At 42.5% G+C, this 20,846-nt stretch overlaps 1 protein-coding gene across 5 annotated transcripts in view; it reads right to left on the bottom strand.

The window, feature by feature from the left end:
• Window positions 1-18,159, bottom strand: part of LOC107698619 (homeobox protein Meis2) — a 62,687-nt gene extending 44,528 nt beyond the window's left edge. For 4 of the 5 annotated variants that reach the window (XM_016499674.1, XM_016499677.1, XM_016499675.1 and 1 more), the window contains exons 1-7: window positions 17,359-18,159; window positions 16,822-17,042; window positions 16,141-16,282; window positions 15,765-15,815; window positions 15,245-15,295; window positions 14,601-14,750; window positions 8,296-8,410 (exon numbers count right to left, since the gene is read on the bottom strand). In XM_016499674.1, coding sequence (XP_016355160.1) covers window positions 8,296-8,410; window positions 14,601-14,750; window positions 15,245-15,295; window positions 15,765-15,815; window positions 16,141-16,282; window positions 16,822-17,042; window positions 17,359-17,370 — 742 coding nt within the window. In that variant the 5' untranslated portion in view covers window positions 17,371-18,159. Of the gene's footprint in view, window positions 1-8,295; window positions 8,411-14,600; window positions 14,751-15,244; window positions 15,296-15,764; window positions 15,816-16,140; window positions 16,283-16,821; window positions 17,043-17,178; window positions 17,338-17,358 lie in introns of those variants that run through there. The other variant, XM_016499676.1, reaches the window with a different exon arrangement.
• Between the last annotated feature and the right edge of the window lie 2,687 nt (window positions 18,160-20,846).

Raw genomic sequence — 20,846 nt, 5'->3', positions numbered from 1 at the left:
TTTAGGGTTGGTGATGGGTGGGTTTAGGGATCAGGGGGTGGAGACGGGCAGGTTTATGTATATGTAAGGTGGGAGGAGTTGGATCTGGATCCAACCTCGCCCCTTGGATCTTGTGTTCTGCAGTGAGGACCATCTCCCTACAGCATATATTTCCACATTAATACCCTTCCTCATCCCTGGGAAGACTGGAATTTGGTGGGAAGGGAAGGGAATGCGGCAGAGGGGGTTCTGCGCAGATGGAGATACAGTTTAAGAAGGCAGATGTGTGTATATGTGTGTGTGTGAGAGAGAGAAAGGGGCGTGTGGGGCGTAAAGTCCCTGAAGTTCAAACTGTGAAGAGCCCCCCCCCCCCCCCCCCCCATGGGCCTCGGCTACCTCATCAATGAAAACTTCCTCGGATTCTCTCTCGCATGCACATGTGCAGTTTGCACTCATAAATTAGTCAGCATTCTGTTGGCCGCAGCTGTCCAGTGTTCCGCTGTCTAGGGCTGGGTATCGCCAACTATCACCTTGATATGATATGCGGTATAACTCAGTACATTCCGAAAACTGGATTGTGCATGATCTTATTCATATTAATATCTATCCAGATTTAGTGAGCAAATGTATCACGATACGTCAACATGCACAAACACGAGCGTCCTCATATAGTTCAGAGACACTGTTCACCTTTGGGAACACCTCCAGAGTTCACGTGTGCATTCTTCTCTGCAGCAGCTGTGAGCTCCCATCAGCCCAGCGGCCCCTCTGGGGACCCAACTAGCAGAGAAATCAGATACTGCTTTACAAGAGCAGGAGAAGCTCGCCTCTTATCCAGACACTCCTTTACAAGTCAATAACCGCGGCCCGCTGTCCTTCCCACAGTCATTCCCAGTGTTCAAGCACTCTTCCACAAATGTAAAAATGATGAGCAGAACTGCATTAATGGAGGGAGAGAGAGAGACTTGTGTTAATCAGTCGGTGATGAGTTTTCTATCGACTGTCTCTTGTGTTTTAAGTAAACTCAGAAACTCATTCCATTTGGGCAGGGTGAAATCAGGTGAAATTCATCTTAATGTCAAACAGTGGCCCAACTGAGCTGAAATCACCTTACTCATTCTCATTTGAGATGCTCAGCCGCACTGTATTTGAACCAAACCGTAAGATTCTCGTTCCTAACCAATGTTTCCCAGCAGCAGGTTCAGATTACAGCAACTCCAGTGTCCGTGGAGTTTCGAACATTCATAGGCTTGCATCGCTTGAATCCTCCACTGGTCTTTGTAAAAAAAGACATTTTGGAAAATGGTTGCCTGACGTGGGTGTGGTATACGGATGTGGCACTGCTATAGTACAGCGTTTAAATGAATTCATTGTGCCCCTGAATTAGTCCAAAAACACGTCTCAAATCTATGAGCAGCTTTATGTCTGTCTGCTTCTTCAAAGCTGTGCTTTGCTTTTCGCCCTCTGTGTATTTTTTTCTGTCTCACTCTTTTTTGGCTTTTTATTGATTTTTCAATTTTCTCTTCCTGTAAAATCTCAACAGCAGATGCAGCCGTTCCCCTAAAGCTCCCAAGCGGAGACAACAACTTCAACCATCAGGAAAATCAAAGGCGGCGAGAAAGAGAGAGAAACAACAGCTTCTCTTTGGCGTAATGCACGTGTTGCACGCATCGAGGAAAGAGGAGAATTCGGTGGAAGCAGACTGCGCTCTGACCCAGCGACCCCAGCGAGAGCACGAGACGAACCGAGACGAGACGCCAAAGATCTCCAGCCAAAGGTCACTCTAGCCGCAGCCGCCGCCTCCGGAACCGCGGGGAACGCGACTCATTTACCGCACAACGATGCGCTTGGACGCCGGCCCACCCAACAGCAGGTGCTGTGAACAGAGGCTCCTCATCAGGCCAGTGTAACCTCTCCAGCACCGAGCTGCTCTTTACTCATAAAGAAGGAAAACGATCTCATGGGCATCTGAGGAACGCAGACCGCGAGGCCTTTGAGGAAGAAACAAAACCGTTCTGATGCGCTTCAGCCGGCTCTGCCTTCTCCCTCTTGTTCTGTCTCTCTCTCTGTTTCTTAATAGCGCTGGAGTTTGTCCTGCGGGCCGTGTGAGGGCTAAAGACAGCATTCCCTCACTTCAGAGCGCTTCTGAGGGTCGGCGGGTCGGATTCGCAGATGTCTCCCGCAGACAGTCGGTTGTCTGAGGACCGCGGCCCAGCGAGAAACACACAATGCAGGCCTGACCCCGCAACACCGCTAAACACAACATGTTTTTTTTGTCTTGTTTGGTTTTGTGCTTTGTCTACGCTTGTGTTTTCCCTCATGACTAGTAAAGCTTTTCCACTGGAGGATGTCGAATGTGGAAAATCGGTTGCTATCGCGAGATGCCATTGTTTGGTATTACATTTCAGACATCTAAACGGTCTCTCCTTGAACTTCCTCCAATTGTTTCAAAAGATTAAGTCATTCTAGTTCTGAGGGGACGAGGAAAGATGCTTTCAAGAAGAAAAAGAGGGAAACAGTGGGCAGAATAACTTCACCAGGAGAAAGATGAACAGTTCTCATGGGAAAATGCGTCTCAGGAGTGAGAAAATCAAATTAACTCTAGTTTCTTAATTCATGCTTCTGGAATTACTTAGAACAATTCATCAGTGCACGAAGAAAAAATCACCAAAATGTGCCTCTGATATGATCACCTGGGTCAGTTAAGTTTCACAATTGAGTCCTCCACAATAGGCCACAAACTCTGGTATGAAACACCCACTCAATTCCAGATGAACAAAATCGAGTCCTATCTTACATTTTATTTCGTGTTTCACTATGAAAAACATTTTAAGGGGGTATGAGATCAGAGGAAATGAAGAGAGGGGGCAGCATTTAACATTCAACAGCCTTAAAACATGGGAAGCGTGTAATTGGAGCTACCTGAACAGACCAGGAGGCAGTGTTTGAACAGCAGCCTCATTTCCTCATCCTTTTTTAATGGTTTATGTGTGTGTGTTTGTGTGTGTGTGTGTGTGTGTGTGTGTATACGGGCCTCTATACTGAAATTGATAACATTCTAAATGAATTACCATGATGCATAATGAGCGTTATCTCGGCCTCCTCCCTGAAGCCCGCAGCCCTGCGTGGCACGTTGATTTGTTTTGTTGCACATTAGCCTCCGCTCTTCTAGAGAGCTCACCGCTCCAGGCGTGCAAATAAGAAATTATCCTTGCTGACTAACATTCCTAATACCTCCTTAGGGTAATTAGAAATTATTAGGCGGCTGCCTCCAATAACGAGAGCTAATAGCACTAACCGGCGTCAAACCCCTCCATCCCTGTCTCCTCAAACGGAACGTCAGGACGGTGCGCTCTGCACGTGGATGGACAGACGGATGGACTGGCGCTCTTCCCCGGCACGCTCCCCCATGCTCGACGACTCATTATGGCACACGAGGGAGCGGAAATCAGACTATAAAATGAGCTTATCTGCAATAATGCCCAAAAAAGATTTGCATAAATACGTTAGTGGTGCTCGGGAAGGCAGCATCTTTTTCTCATCCGCCCACTCGTTCAAGAGATACCTGTAGGGCATCGGCGCTGTGACGCGCTTCAGAGACCACACCGCCGAGCGCAAGCCCTTCACAAGCATTCTGGGTGTTTGGAGGGAGGAGGTGGGTGAGATTAGGGAGCGGAGGGGCGTAAGGCCCATTGGGCAAACACAATAGGGGTTGATGGTGAAATAAGTACACCTTCAATAGGCAAAATGAGCAGGTGGGCCTGGCAGTGAAGGTCCCGCAGGAGTGCTTCTCAACAATGAGAAACGTCCTCAAGATTGTGCATTGGAATTTGTATGAACTGCATGAACCCAATAATATGAATTAACATGTTATAACAATAGTAAGTATTAACATAACATTGGCTTTTAGCTTTAACCTGTATTTAATGCCTGGGTTGTATTTTCTTTGACCTTGTGTAGTTTTGTTGATTTTTTTTGAGGATGAGGGTGTCACACAATCTGTCCATGTTCATCTGTCTGATGCTTTCTATCAAACATAAGATGAAATTGTCAACAATTAAAGATAAGAGAATTGTTTTCTCCTCCCTTTTAAGTTTACAGTACACTTTGTTCGTCTATCATTGTTTTATTTCTACTGTCTGAGACCTATCAGAACAGACCTGAGACACATTTTTGGGTCACAACCCACTGGTTGAGAAGCACTGCTTTAGACAGCACTGGCCTCGGTAACCCCTTGCTGGCACAGAAACACGGTTCAGACTCTCATGAGAACAGAACCGCTCATGCCATCTGGGAAAAGCAGCGCTGGAGACTAGTGTGATGGGATTATCACCTCTTAAGGGTGACTTCTTGGCTGACCCCCTCAGGCACAGTGTGCTAAAACAAGAGCCCAAAAAACACTCAGCGCAGCAGCGGCGTTGTTTAAAAGGCCAGCGCAGTGCAAATAAAGCCGCTAGAATTGAGCAGGCATGTAAGGTATTCCCTAGCTTTCAATAATCTAATTTCTCTTCTGTCTGAGAGGTTTACTGTGCTTATTATTTGTCTGCAACTGTCACCAGCAGTGTTTAATCATGACCATGTCCACTGTGCTGCAGTACAGATGATACAGATGTGACTGTACTGCAGGGACCAGGGGTCCGTAGGTCATGAACATTAGCGGCTGTTTCCCAGATTGAACGCTTCTCATGAACAAGCATGCTAACAGGAAAGATGTGATTGTTATTGATGTTTTCTAATATGACATGGATAATCTAAAAGCTTTAAAGCACAGAAACGACTGAAGGTCAATATTTCTATAGCAAAGAAACCATAGTTACACAGATCTGCCTCAAATAAACCCATGAGATATCCCTGCAAATTACACACACATATGTGCAAGAAACACACACAGCAAGGGTCTGAGTGAAATTCTGTCTGTCTGAACTTTTACTTTTTTGTCTTTCTGTCTGTGGCATAAACTTTAACATTAAAGAAAATAATAAAGTGTAAAGAGAAGAAAGCCTGAGCCAAACCTCGCGTGAGTCTCTGTGTGTGTGTGTGTGTGTGTGTGTGTGTGTGTGTGTGTGTGTGTGGAGGGTCTCAGTGCCTGAGGGCCACAACTGATATTTTATTTTCCTAAAAAACTGCTCTGGAAAAGGGCAGAAATTCCCGCTCATCCCAGCCAGTTAAATGAAATCTCTCAGCCGCTTCCAGCACAGTGAACTGATGTTGAACAGAGAGAGTGTGTTTGACCGGATAACACTGAACACACTCATGTGTGTGAAGATATACGATGGTCTGATGGCTTCATTAACTCATTAACACTGGACAGGCACGCTGCTGTCGTCAGTTAGCAGTGATTGCACACAGACTGAGACAGATGGATCCTTCTGTAATGACTGATATTAAGTCAAGTCAAATGTATTTGTTTAGTGCTTTCACAATACACATGGCTTCAAAGCAGCTTTACAGAAAATCATGATGTTGTGTGTATAATGCCTGAGTGCATAGAGCAAGTTTTAGGGCTGGGCAATATGACCACATATAACGATTTTTATTAGTTTTTGCTTTTTTTTAAATATGTCTGTATAGTTGTTATCAAGTTTTAGTTTAAATTATTTTAGTACTTCAACTTAAACGAAACAAAACTGAGAAATGCTGTCTTGGAAACTACCTGAAATTAAATATAAATTTCATTTCAGGTGATGTTTATTACTATTTATGTTATTAAAAACATACTAATACACTGATCAGACTGATGAATCACAATAAAACATTTCACAATAAATGTTAAAATTTTAGAAAACAATTATCAGAAAAAACAGAACATAACTGGGCTGATCTATGAGTCTTCGAACAGTGATCAGCTCTGTCCTCAACATGTTGCACTGCATCTGTGAGGACATTGTAAAACATTTGACCCTCAAGAGTACAAACAATAACACACTCGTATGTATATTAGAACGATACTGTGTAAGCCTATTTACAAACCAGCTCCGGAGTTGTCCGAAAGTATGTTACCTGTCTGTGTCTCTCACACACTTTCCAGCACTGTCCCAAAAACATCATTTTAGGAACTTGCGCTTGTCCTGTCTCGTGTGTGTGGACTGAGTGCTTCAAGCGTGAACATAATTGCAAGAATATGAGAAATGAGGCGTCTGTTCTGCTGGCCGGGGTGAAAGGTCATAGCGCACTGAAGGACGACTGAATTACTGCTACAGAGCACCACGTCTCTGCCTCCTCACGATTGCTGTCCTGTTCCTCTCTGTCCTGTCTGTCCACTTTGTGTGTCCTGTCTCACTCTCTGTCCTTGTTTCTGTCTGTCCTCTCTCTCATTCTGTCTTGTATCTCTCTGTCCACGTTGTGTGTCCTGTCTCACTCTCTGTCCTTGTTTCTGTCTGTCCTCTCTCTCATTCTGTCTTGTAGGTGAAAGGTCATAGCGCACTGAAGGACGACTGAATTACTGCTACAGAGCACCACGTCTCTGCCTCCTCACGATTGCTGTCCTGTTCCTCTCTGTCCTGTCTGTCCACTTTGTGTGTCCTGTCTCACTCTCTGTCCTTGTCTCTGTCTGACCTCTCTTATTCTGTCATGTCACTCTCTGTCCACTTTGTGTGTCCTGTCTCACTCTGTCCTTGTTTCTGTCTGTCCTCTCTTTCATTCTGTCTTGTCTCTCTCTGTCCACGTTGTGTGTCCTGTCTCACTCTCTGTCCTTGTCTCTGTCTCCTCTCTCTCATTCTGTCATGTCTCTCTCTGTCCACTTTGTGTGTCCTGTCTCACCCTCTGTCCTTGTTTCTGTCTGTCCTCTCTCATTCTGTCATGTCTCTCTCTGTCCACTTTGTGTGTCCTGTCTCACTCTCTGTCCTTGTCTCTGTCTGTCCTCTCTCATTCTGTCATGTCTCTCTCTGTCCACTTTGTGTGTCCTGTCTCACTCTCTGTCCTTGTCTCTGTCTGTCCTCTCTCATTCTGTCATGTCTCTCTCTGTCCACTTTGTGTGTCCTGTCTCACTCTCTGTCCTTGTCTCTGTCTGTCCTCTCTCATTCTGTCATGTCTCTCTCTGTCCACTTTGTGTGTCCTGTCTCACTCTCTGTCCTTGTCTCTGTCTGTCCTCTCTCATTCTGTCATGTCTCTCTCTGTCCACTTTGTGTGTCCTGTCTCACTCTCTGTCCTTGTCTCTGTCTGTCCTCTCTCATTCTGTCATGTCTCTCTCTGTCCACTTTGTGTGTCCTGTCTCACTCTCTGTCCTTGTCTCTGTCTGTCCTCTCTCATTCTGTCATGTCTCTCTCTGTCCACTTTGTGTGTCCTGTCTCACTCTCTGTCCTTGTCTCTGTCTGTCCTCTCTCATTCTGTCATGTCTCTCTCTGTCCACTTTGTGTGTCCAGTCTCACTCTCTGTCCTTGTCTCTCTCTCTGTCAAGTCTTTCTCTCTGTCTCTCTGTTTGTCATGACTCTTTCTGTGTCCGTTCTCTCTCTGTCCTGTCTGTCTCTGTCTCTCGTCTCTCTCTCTCTGTATCCGGTCTCACTCTCTGTTTGGCTTAGTTTGGGCCGGGGCTTGACCGGATCGCTTCGAGGCAGTTCTGCGTGCCGTACCGTAAGTGTGTTAGCCCATATCGACCAGCCGTTACTGGATCCAGTGTGAGAGAGTCGATAACTGCAGCGAGGAGAACAGCTCACTGGTACTTATGACTTCAGCTTGATCAATAACACTCTCCTCTGCTTCATCACACACAGATGCACAATGGATCATACACTATATTATATATCTATTATATATTATCATTAGTAGACTATACAATTGTTATACTGAGCTAATGATATTTTTATCCCCTAACCCTATAGGGCCTGTTCACACCAAGAATGATAGCTACAATGATAACTATGAAGTTCTAATAATCACTCTAACTCAAAGAGAATAGTGAGTCCACACCACGACTATAATTATAATGATGTCATTGGAATCACTTTTAAAACTGTTTTTCTTTTTTTCCAGTTAATGAATGATAAAAACATTGACAGGATTTAAAGCTGCAGAAAGCATAGAATAAACAGAACGGTATTGTACGCTGGTGTGGATGCAAATAAAATTATCATTATAGTAATTTATCTTGGCATGAACGGGCCTCAACTCTGCCCCTCACAGAAAATATTTTGCAGTTGTACATTTTAAATAACACTTAATTAATCTGTTTTCCTCATGGACTGTTGGATGGTATTTACTATCCTAATGGAGGTCACACACACACATGCATGTTCACACTGTCAGGACTGCATGTGCTTTATGTTATGTCTGATATGGTTCAGTAACATGATGAGAGCACAGGTACATCACAGGACTCACCTTGTTCGCTGCTGTTGTCTCCGCTCTGTGATGCATGTCCTCCGCTGGAGGGTCCTGGCGTGCCGGCCGAGTGTGTGGACGTGGCATCATCGTGATCTCTCCAGGACGCTGGGTTCTGGAGACGGCCAGAGCGGATCCATCCGTCCACATTCCCCATCCACAGCACAAAGAGAAAGAGAGGACTCATGAATGAGCAGAATGTGCAGTACACAGACCGACAAACCCTTCACCATTCAGATGCACGTCTAAACACCAAGTAAATGCTATTTGTAAAGCGCATTTCATGATACTCGTTATTTCAAAGAACATCAGTTTATAATGTCTTAATATCTTCATGCCTTTGTCACATTTAGAAGACAATACAGTTACATTTTGCAACAGTATAAACAATCATGCTTTTGAGATTTGTTCTTATACTGTATATATCGCTTTATGTGAGCATACTGTATGTATGCAGATCAAACTGAACGTACTTATGTATAGAGCTGTGTGATAATATAGTGTACATTTTGCAGTGATATAAACAACACAACACAAGCTGTCCAACAGTGTCATAACAATCTCAGCATTTTTAATTCAACAAAAACATTGCCTTTAACACTTTCTATCATTTATTCACCTTCATGTTGTTTTAAATTGCCATAACTTTCTTCTCTAAAACACAAGCTGTTGTTTAGCAGAATACCTCAATGAAAAGCCGTCAAGAAAGGTTGTCAGGGAATGATGTTTGTCTGCTCCTCATACAAAGCAGAACATGATTTAGAAGATTTTAAATACAGTTCATAAGTCATATAGATGCCTGTTATGATACTTTTGTAATTTTTAGAGCTCAACAGCATCCTCCCTCAATGACTTTCATTATATGGAAAAGAGCAACTTGGACATTCTGCAAAACATGTGCTGTAGTGTTCCTCAGAAAAAACAAAGGCACACAACTTTGGAATGACACAAACTTGGCTGGATTCTAAAACTCAACCTAAACGTCTGTGTTTTGAGCAGCAATTCATAATTTCCACTGTCACAAACAACAAACAGTATCTAATCTGACACACACACACACACACAGCGGTGGGCCGTTTTCATGTGTAAGAGGGCATCTCCTCCTCACCCTTCCTGAGGTTTCTCAGGGTCCGATCGGGCCGCGGGGGAAACAGGATTTGTACTGTACAGGAAGAGCTTTATCTGTGTTACACATAGACGAGCAAGAGGAGGAATTTCCTTTGCCACTCCAGCAAGAAACACACACACACACTCAGTGAGTCATCTGCATGTACACTGTGAAAAACTGTAACCTAAAAATGACAACAATGAAATTAGCTAGTTTTATTGAAGTCAAAAATATTATTTAACATCACCAAAATACACCTAAATGACTTTACACCAGCAAAGATCATTTGTACAGGTTAAATCTGGTGGAAATATCTCCTTAAGGTAACAAATGCAGGTTGTCTGTCTGATTGTGTGTCTGATGCAACAGAGTCCCGTCCAAACAAACGCAATAAAAATCACACACACCAGAGACACAAATATCTGCAGAAAGACAGTGAGCATTTGCTGTAAGCTCATTAGAGACAAAGCTCAAGTCTTAATCACACACACACACAGACACACACACAGACACACTCACACACTCACACGCACACACACACACACACAGGTTTCTTTTTGTGAAAAGTGGGGACATCCCATAGGTGTAATGGTTTTTCTACTGTACAGACCGTATATTCTATTGCCCTACACCAACCCTACCCCTAAACCTACCCCTTACAGGAAACTTTGTGCTATTTCAGATTTTCAATACACTCCATTCTGTGTGATTTATAAGCGTTTTGAAAAGTGGGGACATGGGGTAATGTCCTGAAAAGTCACCTTCTCCTTGTAATACCTGTCATACCTTTGTCATTATACAAATTTATGTCCTCATTTGTCACAAAAAGGCACACACACACACACACGCACACACACAGACACAGACACACACCACACACACACACACACACAGACACAGACACACACCACACACACACAAAATATTAATATAATTATCTAATAGTTATAGTTCTTGGTGTGAAGCAGCATCAGTCTGTGCTGAAATGTGCTGCTCAAACTGTTCAGATTAGACTCAGATGATCAGGGCTTGAGCTACTGGGATTCATCAGAAAAATCTGCAGTATATTTTCATATTACATCAAACGATTTTATTCCAAAAGATCACGGAGAGTATGATTTATGCCATTTTCAATATTATTTCCCAAACTGTGTGTGGATTCAGCCATAACACTGTAGCTGCAGTGTTCATCTGAGATGAATATCAGCTGTTGTTCATGTAATTGTTTCCTATGGCCGCAGCGAAAATGACGTTGGCTCTGTCGGAACATTTACAGCACGTCTTTAGAGAAGAGTGGAGTGAAAAACAGCCGCGTGTATGCAGTTCAGCTGAAGCGTCATACACTGAGAACGAGCTCGAGCACGGCTTATTCCGAGTTCTGTTTCCTGTAGCCGAGACGCCCACTGCCTACAAACACCACGTGCTCCCTGTAGTTCCACTCGAACACGGCCTTCGATCTTCACCCGCGAACCGTAAGTGCTGACGGCTACATGTTTCCCTGCGAGCTTCCCAGAGTTCTGCAGCTGATATCCAGTTTCCTCACGCCACTCGGCAGCAAAAAAGCAACAGCCCTTTCCCCACTTATGAATAATGCAGCCGCCCCTCTCTCTCTCTCAGGCCTCACATCACAACAAAACAGTTGTCAGGGCTCCCAAGAGTCCATTACAGTTCAAACAAACTGTAAAGAAAGCGAGTGAGAGACATCGTGTGACCCAAACGGCTGAGAGAGCCTCCACCCCACCCAGGAAAGAAAGCAGCGAGCATGTGACTATTCCCCATCGCTGCGGATAATTAGGAGTCAAACGCAGCCACTGCGTGCTCTGCTCTAATTGTGTTAAAGAGCGCCGTTACCAGGCCGCAAACACAGCGCCGGCACAATAGAGCAGATACAGAATAAGATAGAGGGCCGCCTTTCACCGGGCGCACAGGGTCACGGACTCAACGCTGATATTGCAAGATGTAATTAATATAAAAGCTGGAGACAATGGCTGGAAGGACCCGCACCTGGCCTGTCCGTCAGAGAGCTCGCTCAACTTTCATTCACAGTCGTCACTAGATACCACGCACTTACAGAAAAATGTACGTCGGATCGGGAATGGCTGCGAACACGTAAAAATGACCCATGCGAAACACAAGCGAGCGCATCTTCAGCCCCTGACCTTTCTCCGTGCCTCCTGCGCGTCAGATCCACACACAGCTCTGTTGCATTTAACATGTAATTACACAAGCGCTCACAAAACATGTTAAAGGGACGGTCTGAAGCATCTCAAAATGACTATTCAAAGCGAAACTGCCAATTATCTGACAAGAATGAGAAAGGAGCCTTCGCTGAGCTTGAGTACGTAATTGACAGCCCAAACTTTTAAGAGATGTGACTGAATATTTTTAATGCTCTTCTGTTTGACACAGAAAGGCAAAAACACACCTCACTTGAAAACATATGAAACATTAATGATCTAAGTTAAACTATTATTTAACATCTCCAAATCCAACTACATAGATTAATTTACACCAGCAAAACACATTTTTACGGGTTGAAATAGTTAGCAATTGCAGGTTACCAATTTATGCTTTCTGCCTATCAACAAGTTCCTGTTCTGAAATCCATGAATTTATTCAACTGGAAAACCAATCCAAATCATTCTGAAGCACTAAGCAGAAGCCCGCAGAACTGGAAGCACAGCAACAAGTGAGTGTGTGTCCAGACGAGAGCAGTCACACCCAGATCACACACACCAGATCAGTGCTGCTTCGTTACGATCTATATGCGCACGCTGATTAGATGACCTGTAAGCTATAGTCATGTAAACAGTTTATCATGACAAATCACCAAAACAAAAACAATATTAACAAAAAAAAAAAACTGGCCTCTAAGCTTATTGCGTGCGACTGGCCACAATCTATTAGAGAGAGATCACTACACAGCACACTCACAGAAGATTGTTCTGCTTAAAAAATAACACTAGTGTTTTATGTATTTCTATATGTGACTTAGATTTCTTATTTATCATCAACATAAAAACTAGTGACAGACACAAACAATTAGGAGAAATGTGGGTGCCAAAGACAATATTTCATAACCTCACAGTCAAATCAAAGTGATGACACCGAGGCAAAAACGCCATTAAGATATTACGAGCTGCTTTTTTGACATGTGCAACTATGAGAGATTTTTTTTTATTAATATGAAATTTAAATTAGTATCTATATGATTAACTGGTTATTAACAGATTATTAACTAGACAAAGTGAACAGGGAAGCCAGATGTAATTTCTATTATTTAAAAACAACATTATACAAATTGTGCCAATCTGTGTTGAATAATGTGCATACTTTGATTTAATTTCTAATCTTATTTCTGAATAACTGCAGGATGAATGTTTTTAGGGGGCTGGACAGTAACAGGAGGCAAATCAAAAATATAATGGCATCCTGACAAAGGCCTTGTATACTCTGACAGCACTATAAACCACACTCAAAGACAACGTAGCATTCAATAGTAAATAAAAGTGCCTATATTCACAGCCTACAGCAGGTAGAGAGAGAGAGAGAGAGCAATGCATGTCCTTCATCCCCAGCAAAGCAACTTTCACCAAATGATGTAGCCCCAGGCAAGATATAGTAAAAATGCATATCAAAGCAGAAAAAAATGGATGAGATAGGTACAACCTAAATAAATCTGCATATCCAACTATCAAACTGCTGTCCTCAAACATACAAAAAAAAGGTAGAAACGCCATATAATAAATTGCAAGATCCAAATGAAATGAACAAATCTGTCGTTTAATCGGAGCAGTCGTCTGCTTTGTGTTTTGTGCTGAGCTGAACATCAGGCCAGTGTGGCGCTTATGAAGTTGTGCGCTTCTCAGTATGTGGAGCAGCAACCGCCCTGCGATCATTTATTCCCATTAACAAACACAGCCGCACATGCACACTATGCAAATGTGACGTTCGGACCTCAAAACACACACAAAGCACAGACACACACACACACAAAGCACTCTGCTGCACGTACGAACTAATGCACCCACATACTTAGGTTATATTTACAAAAGCAGCAAACAAAAAAATACAAATATTAATTTCCTTCACTAGCTATCCAAGCTCACAGTGTCCAAACATTTGTAGCATGTAACAATGTAACATGCACAAGATATCACCATGTTTTAAATGATACGCCGATAGAAATCTTTGGCTACAAACCGCTCGAAAAAAAGACGTGAAGGGAATCTGAATCCACAGAATTCTGAATGCGATTTCGCCTCGCGGTCGGTGTTCAAATGTCCTGTCGTTCTGAACTGAACTGACATTTCTCGTTTTGTCATTAATTAAGCCAACAACAATCAGCAGAGAAACAGCGTGTCTTATTTCTGCACTTACAAACACATATTTTACACCACGAGTGAGTTGTTAAGCATATGGAAATGTAACTGATTGTTTTCCCGGTTTTTAATCGATCCAGTTGATTCAGTTCAGTGGCGTAGCCGATAGTTTGATTTGTTTGATTTCTCAGAAGCCTCAAATCTGCTGTAACTCTCAGGCTTGATCTGCTGCTGTGAACTCCAGATATAACGCTCCTCACACATGACGCTCGATATGAACTACACGACGCGGAAAACTTTCTTTCCCCAACATTTCATTTACAACACCGAAACCAACACGTTTAAACACAACCGATGTATAATGTAATCTATAATGGAGCGTCGGGCCTGTAAACCGGACTCAAAACACAGCAGAAATCAATAAGTCAATTAAACACATTAACGACAACATCCTGGCAAACTATAGGCAAGCACATTATAACCTTGCCTCTCCAAAACATTAAACTAAATAGTGTGCATGCTCACATAACACTGAGGCATATAAAATAGCTTTTAACGCCATCACATTTAGGCCTATCCATGTCTCAAATATTAATTTGTTTTCAACAGCCCAAGATAAAGACATACTAAACTATAAGATAATACCTACATCTACCAGCACTAGATGAACAAAAAACGAGATATTTCCATAAACACGCCGTTTTTTGCTCACAAGTTCAGAAAAAAATCGCCTGAAACTTTCAGCCAAGAGTCCATTTGAGAGCATCATATCTTAAATATTATCAGCCATTTGGATCGTCCACGTTACTATTTTAGGGTAGGCTACATACAATATCCAGCGCAGACAGAAACAATGAAACCATCCGGTTACTTACATGATCGGCTAAGTTAGTTGAAGATCCCGAGATGTCCTCGTGGTCTGATTTTGAGTTGCCATCCCGGTCATCAATCACTAAATCTATGGGCATTTTTCCTTTCAAACAGCTGATGTACCGATGGCAGAAATTGTCGCAGAGTTCGTGCACCTTTGAGCAGAGAAAAGAAAAGCTCTGTCACCAGCCGCTCCAGAAAGAAGCACAGTTAAAGGCCATCATGAGCAAAGGCAGGGAAACAATAGAGAAACTGTAGCAATGCTTGTTATTCTCTAGAGACCCATGCAACAAGTTAATCGACAGAATAAACGCTACAGACGAACATCATCGTTTCGCAGAAACTATAACTTGTCCGTGAAATTATTTATTTATGTGTAATAAATAAGAATATTTCTATGTCACATTTCGTTTAAACCACTATCTATACGGAACGTGGAAATAACATGGTTTTTTAATGTCAAATTATGTTAGGGGTAATTTTGTCAAATATTTATTTTTTAAGAATAAGTCATACAAAATCAGAATTATTAATTTAGAAAATAAATTAACAAAAAAAAAAAAAAAAACATTCACAAATTGGTGATGAGAGAAGTAAATCCATCCAAATTATTTTAAAATTAAACCAACACAAATCAATGAAAGATTACCTTTTCTAACTCCAAAAGATGAAACCGTAATACTTGTATGGCTTGTATCATCTGTAAAGACAAACGGACGTCGTTAGCTGTGTGCCTTCGTTTTGCAATTTAATTTTAATATTCGTTGCATAACATTTTGCAGTGAACAAAAACCTCCCATTCCAACAGAAAAAAAAGTTTAATTAAATAATAATAGATAATTCTAGAGAAATAAAAAGCAATTATTTTTTATATTTAAAAATTGCAGGTGGAATGATTGGCCTGTGTGAAGTGTTAAAGGGGTTGATGGTGATATCAGCCCAATAATGAGAGACTTATTTCACACTATACCGCTGTGCGCGGCTCTCCTGCTCGCTTCGAGCAGCCCCGTCACACATTAGATCCCCTCCTGTTTACTGTCACTATCTCCAGATCAATGCAAAAAACTAAACAAAACAAAAAAGTCTCGAAAAAAATGAGTCGCACTCATTTCAGAGAACTCGAGTGCGCGGCTGTTCCGAAGACAATCAGTGCTGAAGCGTTATCTTACCAAATTATCCAATTCTGGATTCGAAGAAAATAAAGGTTTTTCTGCGCGGACCTAAAACAAACCAGAATGAGGGTTAATAGCATTTGATGAAAATATGTGCAGCAATTCAGTCGCTAATGACATTAAAAAAAATACAATAAAAAAAATAAAATAAAAAAGCATTAAAATTGCAATCATCACTAATCTGGTCAAAGTAGAAAAAAAATCGTTTAATGTAGTTACTTACAACATCCAAGTGCATTTATAGAAATAGAATTAGCGGTCTTAAATGAAAAGGACGCTTTTAAGCAATCGATTATGTTTTGTCTTTGTTTGTTTTAATGCTTTAAACACGTATGAAAGGCTCGAGGTGTGAGATGTGCGGGTCGTGAGGGACCTGTTTGGCGAAGACAGCGATGTCCTCGTTGAAGGAGTCTGAGGAGCACACGTCTCCTCCAGCAACCCCGGGCTCTCGGGGAGTGCATGTGGCCAGCTCACACTTCTCGAAGACCAGAGCCAGCAGAGGAAACAGAGGATGGCTGCAGAGACAACAGCGACACGCTAACCTTCAGAGCGCTCAGATCAGATCGACTGAAGAATCAAACGAGCAAGAGTGTGGAACAGTTCGAGCACGGCGAGAAATAACCCTGCGTCCCGAAACAAAGCAGACAATATCCCAAATATCCAGATACTACAGTTCGGAGAAGATTTATAAATCAAATACATTTTACACTCGACCAGAATCGGGTTTTGTAACTTTGTTTTGAGCTGCGGTGATTTTGAACTTAAATGGAATGAAAGCAGCACGCTACCGCTCATCACGAAATTATTTGTAGGTAGCCTATGAACATTAGGTTGAAGTTTGCAAGCTTCTTAGTCAAGTAAGTAAAAACACGTTTTAAAAAAATAATGTGCAAAGCAAAGTGAAGTCTACTTTAGTAATGCTTTCAAAGCGCCGCACAAAAATACTAATACTAAATACTTCAAGTTCCAGAAAGCTGTGATGGAAAAGCACTATTACGGGAAAGAGCAGCCCGACTAAAGGAGTTCACGGATCCGATATTAATATGAAACTCACCCGTAAATTTGATCTTTATCCCTCTTTAACACGTCGTTGACAGCTGAGCCCATGCTGGTGGGCATGACATTGGGATGGGGGGCATGTGTGCCGTAGTGCTGGCTGGCGTGGAGCGGCGGTCCGTGATTCAGATGATGGACCTGCGGCAGCGGCCGGGGCGCGTGAGGATCCCCGTACATACCGACCGCGTCCATGCCGCCGTAATGAGCCAACTCATCGTACTGCAAGAGAAGCAGAGAGTCAGGAAGAGCAGGAAAAGAGACAAGGCTGCAGAGAAAGACGGCTAGTGTGGGGGAAAAATAAGTGAAAATAGTCTCGCGCGGAACTAAAGTTTGCTGCGTATTTGCGCGTAATTACCAAAAACATGGTAAAGTTGTGCTTCCCGAAGCGTGTCTGTAAAAGCGGCAGCAGGAGACCGTCGGCGAAGCTCAGGCGCTCAGACACGGCGAGTATTCCCGAGCAAGTGCGTCAGACTGCATGAGAGGCCTGTGATAGATAGTGTATAGTGAAGGTGAGTGCTGGAGATTTTAAACCTACCCTTTGCGCCATCAGCCTGCGCTCCAATAAACCTCTGGATCTGTGTCGTAGATTGAATTTCCCAGTCCGCTCACAAACTCACGCGCCGCGAAAGATCCCCTTTTTCAAGCAACTTGCCGAATTCTCCTATTCTCCAGTACTACGGCTGAGAACGAGCGCAGGCATCAGGAAGAGTTTTGCAATTAGTCTTCTTTTCCTTTTTGCCCCCCCAGAAAAGAAAGAAAAAAAAGTCGAGCGCCAAACTGAAGGTTACAGCCGGCCCATCAACAACCTGCGCGTAACTAAACTGTCGCGTCTCATGGCTTTTTGCCACTCCAGCTGTCAATCAAAGCCAGAGGTTGTCACGGTAATGAATGAATGATGGCTGGAGATGATGTTCAAGAGAGGAGGAATCTTTTTAGCCCCGTTTTCATCCCACAAGTCCCTGTCTCCTTTATGCCTCCGGTCCGCTTTCTTGTTTTATTACTACAGTAACAAACGGAAAAGAGGAGAGTTTGTGGAAAGCGCGGCGGTCTCTGGCGCGGTCTGAGATGAGTGAGTGTCAGTGAGTGCTGGCAGGTCGGCCGCTCGCTCGCTTATAGAACGCAGAGAGTTGAGCCGCGCGCATCGGCGGGAGAATGAAATGACGGAAGCCGGAAGTGGCGCTGAGCGCAGCCAGTCCTGCACGAGCTCCACGCCAAAGCCTACGCGAGAGGCGAGCGTCCAGTGCGCGAGGGGGGAGCCACCGCAGATCCCACTCACATGCGCTGAGAACTAAGAGGCGTCGCGGCGCGTCGGGCACGCGTCCAAACCTTAAAACAGCGCTATTAGTATCTTTATTGGACGAAAGAAAGTCATTCCAGCCCGACTTTGCTTAATGCATAACTGATACAACCGAGTGTCAAGTCCCCCTTTTTTTTTTTCTTGTGCACAACAAGGTTAAAAAAAAAATGCATACTCAGTCGGGGCCCCTTTTAGAATAAAGTGAACTTTTCCACACGCGAGAAGACAAAAAAGCGAGTTTTATATTTGGAAACTGTCTCTAGTCCAACAGCATTTGAAGCTTGACATGTGAGCCGTGCATCGCGCCGCTCAGTTATCAAAGAGCCCCGAGATCATCAATCATTAGGAAGGCCTGGAGTTTCAGAGGAGGAGCAATGATATTGATTGTGCTACAGATGGCCCCTAATACCACAAACAGACCCTTAAAATACTACTCCTCATCAATGATCATATAGCCTGCACCGCGGCACATGTGACATCAGCGTCCTATCGATCGCTTTTTACATAAATGTCTACATTTAGAGCGCCCTGACTTGTTTTGTTGTCGAAATTAACCATTCACGGGTAAGTGGAGCCGAACTCGTGCGGGATCTCAACAAACAAGGTCAATAAAGTGCTCCGCAGACGCACGAACCGAGTTCTAATGAAGCAAGCAATTAACACGGATTTCATACATGCAACAACCGCTCTGTTTATGAGGGAGGGGAGGGAAGACCATGCACAGGAGAGAGCAGAAGTGAAGGGACTGCAGTGGACACAGAGCGCGCGCTGTCTGACCACTGCTTCATCGCGAGGAAGAAGAAGAGCTGTTCTATAGAGACGCGGTAAGTCCATCGCATCCGAATAGAACCGACTTCTACACCTCCACAGAAAAACATTTGACTATAACTATATGAACAATGCGTAAAAATCTACTGAAACACATCTATAAAGTCATACAATAAATCAATAGCTTTTGAGAAATGCTCTGTTAGTTAACGTTTTCGGTTGATTAAAAATGTTTTGTGACGCATTAAAGCAGCCAGTGATGCGCATTGCTTTACTTTTCGGTGTGTCGAAAAGTACTGGTATAATCACAGCGGTTTTACCTTATTAAAACTGCAGTTTTCCGACAGAACGGCTCATGTAGTCTCACTGAAAACAATCTTTACTGACAGAAAAACACGCTTTCGGTTTCAAAAATGTTTAAAATACCATACCCGCTTCGTCTTTATCAATATATGCATGAAATAAAATATTTAGTTTAAAAAGAGAACCTACCGAGTGAATAAACCCGTGTGTGGATACTTTAAAAAAGAAGCTGAGATCTGTGTTGTGAACGGGGTCCGTGGCAGAGACGGTCAGATGTCCTGCTGGTGTCAGATTGAGGTCATTTTCGGGTTAAAGCTCTCGATGTCTGCCCAGCTGCGGATGAGAATCCATTTCAACGCGAACACTTTTACATAACCTCTCACAAAGTTAAAATCAACCGATTGTTTAAATGAAAAACATAATATAAAATAAACATAAAATATAATCGAAATGTAAACCATCAGTCAGAGGCGTATCTATTTCTAGTTTTGTGAAATAGCCTAACTTTATAAACAGTTTTTATCCTAGTAACAAAAACGTTTATCTAAATCTGAATTATTTAAAGCTTTGTGACATTGTAAATGTTAAACTATTTGATCCTATTTAATTCTAATGGTTTTGTTCTAAAATTGTAATTATTGTTTTATAGCCGACCTATAAACAGATTTACAGAACAACAGGTCGCCAACGCGAGAGTATCAACGAAAAACACGCTTTGAGCTCTTCACTCCTATATTTGCTCAACTAGAAACATTTCATACTTTCATTTAAAAAAAAGTTATGATTTCTAGATTAATCATCTCTATTTTAAAATGTTCCATCATTTAAGTTCTGATAGGTGTGGAGGTCTTGTTTTTTAGTGAATATTAATGTTAGGATAATCATTTCTCCGTTTGCTGCTTTAGCTCTATTTAAACTCTCTCTGACCTCAGAGAACATGACATTCTAGTCCCTGAAGCAAAGCTGTGCAACTCCAATGTTTGTAGAAGTTTCGCGAGTAACTGTAAATTCTTGTGTGTGAAAGGCGTAATTTCCTTCAGTGGCATGATTCTCACTGCACTGTGAGAGGCTGTGTGTGTGTGTGTGTGTGTGTGTGTGTGTGTGTGTGTGTGTGTGTGTGTGTGTGTGTGTGTGTGTGTGAGAGTGTGCGTTTCTGTCCTCAATGGGAGTCTGCAGCTCTTTAGCGACACCTGCCGGATCAATCATGCGCCTCACTGTAAACTCTAGTTAAATTAAAATAATGAAACACTGATATCGTGAGAGAGAGAAAAATACAGATATCGACAAAATTTGTTTTGAATACATTATATTTATTTGAACAAAGCTTGTCATGCGCCAATTGCGAAGAGCGAAATAAACAGACTACGAAGAGTTTGCGCATACGATACATTTTTTTGTTTGTTTCATTCGTTTTTATTTCATAAATTATAATGTTTAAAGTATATGTTGCTGTTGTTGAGTGCTCCACACTATTTTCTACAATTAAAGAACTTTCATTTCAAAATTACGCGATTATTTTTCACGTGTCAGTATTCCTCGGGTTAAATCCATTAATGTTAGATGTAGAAAAATATATTTTACATCACTGATAGGTAAAAAATATTTATAATTATTTTCTTAAAAATAACTGTATTAATATGCATCACACACTGCAA

The sequence above is a fragment of the Sinocyclocheilus anshuiensis genome, unplaced genomic scaffold, assembly GCF_001515605.1.
Source record: "Sinocyclocheilus anshuiensis isolate Anshui unplaced genomic scaffold, SAMN03320099.WGS_v1.1 scaffold2684, whole genome shotgun sequence".
Classification (NCBI taxonomy): Eukaryota; Metazoa; Chordata; class Actinopteri; order Cypriniformes; family Cyprinidae; genus Sinocyclocheilus; species Sinocyclocheilus anshuiensis.
The sequence above is the reverse complement of the archived record's forward strand: the minus strand, read 5'-3'. Positions and strand labels throughout refer to the sequence as shown.